At 39.7% G+C, this 7,500-nt stretch overlaps 1 protein-coding gene across 1 annotated transcript in view; it reads right to left on the bottom strand.

Moving 5' to 3' along the window:
• The window catches only part of spock3 (SPARC (osteonectin), cwcv and kazal like domains proteoglycan 3), a 53,717-nt gene that overhangs the window by 8,130 nt on the left and 38,087 nt on the right, over window positions 1-7,500 (bottom strand). Inside the window, exons 5-7 of the mRNA XM_062026255.1 lie at window positions 7,089-7,197; window positions 4,649-4,745; window positions 1,055-1,162 (exon numbers count right to left, since the gene is read on the bottom strand). Of these exons, the coding sequence (XP_061882239.1) occupies window positions 1,055-1,162; window positions 4,649-4,745; window positions 7,089-7,197 (314 nt within the window). The remainder of the gene's footprint in view (window positions 1-1,054; window positions 1,163-4,648; window positions 4,746-7,088; window positions 7,198-7,500) is intronic.

Raw genomic sequence — 7,500 nt, 5'->3', positions numbered from 1 at the left:
GTGGTAAGATGTTGTAGTGGTAGTGGTGTGGTAGTGGTGTGGTAGTGGTAGTGGTGTGGTAGTGGTAGTAGTGTGGTAGTGGTAGTGGTGTGGTAAGATGTTGTAGTGGTAGTGGTGTGGTAGTGGTGTGGTAGTGGTAGTGGTGTGGTAGTGGTGTGGTAGTGGTAGTAGTGTGGTAGTGGTAGTGGTGTGGTAAGATGTTGTAGTGGTAGTGGTGTGGTAGTGGTGTGGTAGTGGTGTGGTAAGATGTTGTAGTGGTAGTGGTGTGGTAGTGGTGTGGTAGTGGTAGTGGTGTGGTAAGATGTTGTAGTGGTAGTGGTGTGGTAAGATGTTGTAGTGGTAGTGGTGTGGTAGTAGTGTGGTAAGATGTTGTAGTGGTAGTGGTGTGGTAGTGGTGTGGTAGTGGTGTGGTAGTGGTAGTGGTAGTGGTAGTGGTGTGGGAAGATGTTGTAGTGGTAGTAGTGTGGTAGTGGTGTGGTAGTGGTGTGGTGTGGTAAGATGTTGTAGTGGTAGTGGTGTGGTAGTGGTGTGGTAGTGGTAGTAGTGTGGTAGTGGTGTGGTAAGATGTTGTAGTGGTAGTGGTGTGGTAAGATGTTGTAGTGGTAGTGGTGTGGTAAGATGTGGTAGTGGTGTGGTAAAATGTTGTAGTGGTAGTGGTGTGGTAGTGGTAGTGGTGTGGTAAGATGTTGTAGTGGTAGTGGTGTGGTAAGATGTTGTAGTGGTAGTGATGTGGTAGTGATGTGGTAAGATGTTGTAGTGGTAGTGGTGTGGTAAGATGTAGTAGTGGTAGTGGTGTGGTAAGATGTTGTAGTGGTAGTGGTGTGGTAGTGGTGTGGTAAGATGTTGTAGTGGTAGTGGTATGGTAGTGGTGTGGTAAGATGTTGTAGTGGTAGTGATGTGGTAGTGGTGTGGTAAGATGTTGTAGTGGTAGTGGTGTGGTAGTGGTGTGGTAAGATGTTGTAGTGGTGTGGTAGTGGTAGTAGTGTGGTAAGATGTTGTGGTGGTGTGGTAGTGGTGTGGTAAAATGTTGTAGTGATGGGTGATGCCCACTCACTCTTCTTCTCAACCGTGTCTCTCCTGGTGTCTCTCCTGGTGTCATGCAGCACCTGGAACATGTCCTTCAGACGACCTATGACCTCCTTCACCTCTGACTCACTGCACACTGACACAACAACACTCATCATTAATGGCACAACAACACTCATCATCAGTGACACAACAACACTCATCATTAATGACACAACAACACTCATCATTAATGGCACAACAACACTCATCATCAGTGACACAACAACACTCATCATTAATGACACAACAACACTCATCATTAATGACACAACAACACTCATCATTAATGACACAACAACACTCATCATTAATGACACAACACTCATCATTAATGACACAACAACACTCATCATTAATGACACAACAACACTCATCATTAATGACACAACACTCATCATTAATGACACAACAACACTCATCATTAATGACACAACAACACTCATCATTAATGACACAACAACACTCATCATTAATGACACAACAACACTCATCATCAATGGCACAACAACACTCATCATCAATGACACAACAACACTCATCATCAATGACACAACAACACTCATCATTAATGACACAACAACACTCATCATTAATGACACAACAACACTCATCATTAATGACACAACAACACTCATCATTAATAACACAACACTCATCATTAATGACACAACAACACTCATCATTAATGACACAACAACACTCATCATTAATAACACAACACTCATCATTAATGACACAACAACACTCATCATTAATGACACAACAACACTCATCATTAATAACACAACAACACTCATCATTAATAACACAACACTCATCATTAATAACACAACAACACTCATCATTAATAACACAACAACACTCATCATTAATAACACAACAACACTCATCATTAATGACACAACAACACTCATCATTAATGATCTCACTACTTCCTTCTCACTACTTCTTTCTTACTACTTCCTTCTTACTACTTCCATCTAACTACTTCCTTCTCACTACTTCCTTCTCACTACTTAATTCTTACTACTTCCTTCTCACTACTTCCTTCTTACTACTTCCTTCTCACTACTTCCTTCTTACTACTTCCTTCTCACTACTTCCTTCTCACTACTTCATTCTTACTACTTCCTTCTCACTACTTCCTTCTTACTACTTCCTTCTTACTACTTCCTTCTCACTACTTCCTTCTCACTACTTCCTTCTCACTACTTCTTTCTTACTACTTCCTTCTTACTACTTCCTTCTCACTACTTCATTCTTACTACTTCCTTCTCACTACTTCATTCTTACTACTTCCTTCTCACTACTTCATTCTTACTACTTCCTTCTCACTACTTCCTTCTTACTACTTCATTCTTTCTACTTCCTTCTCACTACTTCCTTCTTACTACTTCCTTCTCACTACTTCCTTCTTACTACTTCTTTCTCACCACTTCCTTCTCACTACTTCCTTCTTACTACTTCCTTCTCACTACTTCCTTCTTACTACTTCCTTCTCACCACTTCCTTCTTACTACTTCCTTCTCACTAATTCCTTCTCTGTACTTCCTTCTCACTACTTCCTTCTTACTACTTCCTTCTTACTACTTCCTTCTCACTACTTCCTTCTCTCTACTTCCTTCTCACTACTTCCTTCTTACCACTTCCTTCTCACTACTTCCTCCTCACTACTTTCTTCTTACTACTTCATTCTCACTACTTACTTCTTACTACTTCCTTCTTACTACTTACTTCTCTCTACTTCCTTCTCACCACTTCCTTCTTATCACTTCCTTCTCACTACTTCCTTCTTACTACTTCCTTCTTACTACTTCATTCTCACTACTTCCTTCTCACTACTTCCTTCTTACCACTTCCTTCTCACTACTTCCTTTTTACTACTTCCTTCTTACTACTTCATTCTCACTACTTACTTCTTACTACTTCCTTCTTACTACTTACTTCTCTCTACTTCCTTCTCACCACTTCCTTCTTATCACTTCCTTGTCACTACTTCCTTCTTACTACTTCCTTCTTACTACTTCCTTCTCACCACTTCCTTCTTACCACTTCCTTCTCACTACTTCTTTCTATCTACTTCCTTCTTACCACTTCCTTCTCACTACTTCCTTCTTACTACTTCCTTCTCACTACTTCCTTCTTACTACTTCCTTCTTAATACTTCCTTCTCTCTACTTCCTTCTCACCACTTGCTTCTTACCACTTCCTTCTCACTACTTCCTTCTCACTACTTCCTTCTTACTACTTCATTCTCACTACTTCCTTCTTAATACTTCCTTCTCACCACTTCCTTCTTACCACTTCCTTCTCACTACTTCCTTCTCTACTTCCTTCTCACTACTTCCTTCTCACTACTTCATTCTCACTACTTCCTTCTCACTACTTCCTTCTCACTACTTCCTTCTTACTACTTCCTTCTCACTAGTTCATTCTCACTACTTCCTTCTCACTACTTCCTTCTCACTACTTCCTTCTCTCTACTTCCTTCTTACTACTTCCTTCTCACTAATTCCTTCTCTCTACTTCCTTCCCACTACTTCCTTCTCACTACTTCATTCTCACTACTTCCTTCTCACTACTTCCTTCTCACTACTTCCTTCTCACCACTTCCTTCTTACTACTTCCTTCTCACTACTTCCTTCTCTCTACTTCCTTCTCACCACTTCCTTCTTACCACTTCCTTCTCACTACTTCTTTCTTACTACTTCCTTCTTACTACTTCATTCTCACTACTTCCTTCTTACTACTTCCTTCTTACTACTTCCTTCTCACCACTTCCTTCTTACCACTTCCTTCTCACTACTTTCTTCTTACTACTTCCTTCTCACTAATTCATTCTCACTACTTCCTTCTTACTACTTCCTTCTCTCTACTTCCTTCTCACCACTTCCTTCTTACCACTTCCTTCTTACTACTTCCTTCTCTCTACTTCCTTCTTACCACTTCCTTCTCACTACTTCCTTCTCACTACTTCCTTCTTACTACTTCCTTCTCACTACTTCATTCTTACTACTTCCTTCTCACTACTTCCTTATTACTACTTCCTTCTTACTACTTCCTTCTCACTACTTCCTTCTTACTACTTCCTTCTTACTACTTCATTCTCACTACTTCCTTCTTACTACTTCCTTCTCACTACTTCCTTCTTACTACTTCCTTCTCACTACTTCCTTCTCACTACTTCCTTCTCTCTACTGCCTTCTTACTACTTCCTTTACACTACTTCCTTCTTACTACTTCCTTCTTACTACTTCCTTCTCACTACTTCCTTCTTACTACTTCCTTCTCACTACTTCCTTCTCACTACTTTCTTGTCACTACTTCCTTCTTACTACTTCCTTCTCACTACTTCCTTCTCACGTTAGTCGGTGTGTGTGTGTGTGTGTGTGTGTGTGTGTGTGTGTGTGTGTGTGTGTGTGTGTGTGTGTGTGTGTGTGTGTGTGTGTGTGTGTGTGTGTGTGTGTGTGTGTGTGTGTGTGTGTGTGTGTGTGTGTGTGTGTGTGTGTGTGTGTGTGTGTGTGTGTGTGTGTGTGTGTGTGTGTGTGTGTGTGTGTGTGTGTGTGTGTGTGTGTCCTACCTGTCCTCTCTTCAGGTGTAGCGGGGCAAGGACACATGCTGGCACACCTGACAGAGATCTTCTTCCCGCTGATGCAGGCCTGGTAGTCCAACTTGCACTGAGAGAAGAAGAAGAAGAAGAAGAAGAAGAAGAAGAAGAAGAAGAAGAAGAAGAAGAGGAAGAAGAATTCAACCTTATTGAAAATATTATAATAATCTTCATCTGATTATGTGGATCACAATTTACTGAACTATTTACAGTTGTATTTATTGTCTTTCATTTAAATGCTGTTACTAAGGAGTTAATACATTCTGCTTCTTGCTACACGTACTGAGCAAGTGTGAATAAGTGAAATGTAGAATGTATCATAGTAGATACTGTAGTACTTTATTGGTTCCCTCAGGAGAGTTACAAGAGTGTAATGATACGTATGTTTGAAGGAGTGTAACTGTGAGGAGGTACAGTACAGTACCTTGGTGATAATAGTGTAATGATATGTATGTTTGAAGAAGTGTAACTGTGAGGAGGTCCAGTACAGTACCTTGGTGATAATAGTGTAATGATATGTATGTTTGAAGAAGTGTAACTGTGAGGAGGTACAGTACAGTACCTTGGTGATAATAGTGTAATGATATGTATGTTTGAAGAAGTGTAACTGTGAGGAGGTACAGTACAGTACCTTGGTGATAATAGTGTAATGATATGTATGTTTGAAGGAGTGTAACTGTGAGGAGGTCCAGTACAGTACCTTGGTGATAATAGTGTAATGATATGTATGTTTGAAGAAGTGTAACTGTGAGGAGGTACAGTACAGTACCTTGGTGATAATAGTGTAATGATATGTATGTTTGAAGAAGTGTAACTGTGAGGAGGTACAGTACAGTACCTTGGTGATAATAGTGTAATGATATGTATGTTTGAAGAAGTGTAACTGTGAGGAGGTCCAGTACAGTACCTTGGTGATAATAGTGTAATGATATGTATGTTTGAAGAAGTGTAACTGTGAGGAGGTACAGTACAGTACCTTGGTGATAATAGTGTAATGATATGTATGTTTGAAGGAGTGTAACTGTGAGGAGGTACAGTACAGTACCTTGGTGATAATAGTGTAATGATATGTATGTTTGAAGAAGTGTAACTGTGAGGAGGTCCAGTACAGTACCTTGGTGATAATAGTGTAATGATATGTATGTTTGAAGTGTAACTGTGAGGAGGTACAGTACAGTACCTTGGTGATAATAGTGTAATGATATGTATGTTTGAAGAAGTGTAACTGTGAGGAGGTACAGTACAGTACCTTGGTGATAATAGTGTAATGATATGTATGTTTGAAGAAGTGTAACTGTGAGGAGGTACAGTACAGTACCTTGGTGATAATAGTGTAATGATATGTATGTTTGAAGAAGTGTAACTGTGAGGAGGTCCAGTACAGTACCTTGGTGATAATAGTGTAATGATATGTATGTTTGAAGAAGTGTAACTGTGAGGAGGTCCAGTACAGTACCTTGGTGATAATAGTGTAATGATATGTATGTTTGAAGTGTAACTGTGAGGAGGTACAGTACAGTACCTTGGTGATAATAGTGTAATGATATGTATGTTTGAAGAAGTGTAACTGTGAGGAGGTACAGTACAGTACCTTGGTGATAATAGTGTAATGATATGTATGTTTGAAGAAGTGTAACTGTGAGGAGGTACAGTACAGTACCTTGGTGATAATAGTGTAATGATATGTATGTTTGAAGAAGTGTAACTGTGAGGAGGTCCAGTACAGTACCTTGGTGATAATAGTGTAATGATATGTATGTTTGAAGAAGTGTAACTGTGAGGAGGTCCAGTACAGTACCTTGGTGATAATAGTGTAATGATATGTATGTTTGAAGTGTAACTGTGAGGAGGTCCAGTACAGTACCTTGGTGATAATAGTGTAATGATATGTATGTTTGAAGAAGTGTAACTGTGAGGAGGTACAGTACAGTACCTTGGTGATAATAGTGTAATGATATGTATGTTTGAAGAAGTATAACTGTGAGGAGGTCCAGTACAGTACCTTGGTGATAATAGTGTAATGATATGTATGTTTGAAGAAGTGTAACTGTGAGGAGGTCCAGTACAGTACCTTGGTGATAATAGTGTAATGATATGTATGTTTGAAGAAGTGTAACTGTGAGGAGGTACAGTACAGTACCTTGGTGATAATAGTGTAATGATATGTATGTTTGAAGAAGTGTAACTGTGAGGAGGTACAGTACAGTACCTTGGTGATAATAGTGTAATGATATGTATGTTTGAAGTGTAACTGTGAGGAGGTACAGTACAGTACCTTGGTGATAATAGTGTAATGATATGTATGTTTGAAGAAGTGTAACTGTGAGGAGGTACAGTACAGTACCTTGGTGATAATAGTGTAATGATATGTATGTTTGAAGAAGTGTAACTGTGAGGAGGTACAGTACAGTACCTTGGTGGAGTAGGTGTGTCCATCAGTGCCACACACGGGGGAGGGGTGGACCACAGGGCAGGGTTTGCACTTTGACCCGGGACTCTGGTACAAGCTGGCATCCTTAAAGCTGCAGGACACATGAAGATGACCATTAAACACTGGAATGTGATGATTGTCTACATTTACTGTAAATGTGATGATTGTCTACATGTACTGTACATGTGATGATTGTCTACATGTACTGTACATGTGATGAGTGTCTACATGTACTGTAAATGTGATGATTGTCTACATGTACTGTAAATGTGATGATTGTGTACATGTACTGTACATGTGATGATTGTGTACATGTACTGTAAATGTGATGATTGTCTACATGTACTGTAAATGTGATGATTGTGTACATGTACTGTAAATGTGATGATTGTGT

This window comes from Entelurus aequoreus, linkage group LG18, assembly GCF_033978785.1.
Source record: "Entelurus aequoreus isolate RoL-2023_Sb linkage group LG18, RoL_Eaeq_v1.1, whole genome shotgun sequence".
Taxonomy (NCBI): Eukaryota; Metazoa; Chordata; class Actinopteri; order Syngnathiformes; family Syngnathidae; genus Entelurus; species Entelurus aequoreus.
The sequence above is the reverse complement of the archived record's forward strand: the minus strand, read 5'-3'. Positions and strand labels throughout refer to the sequence as shown.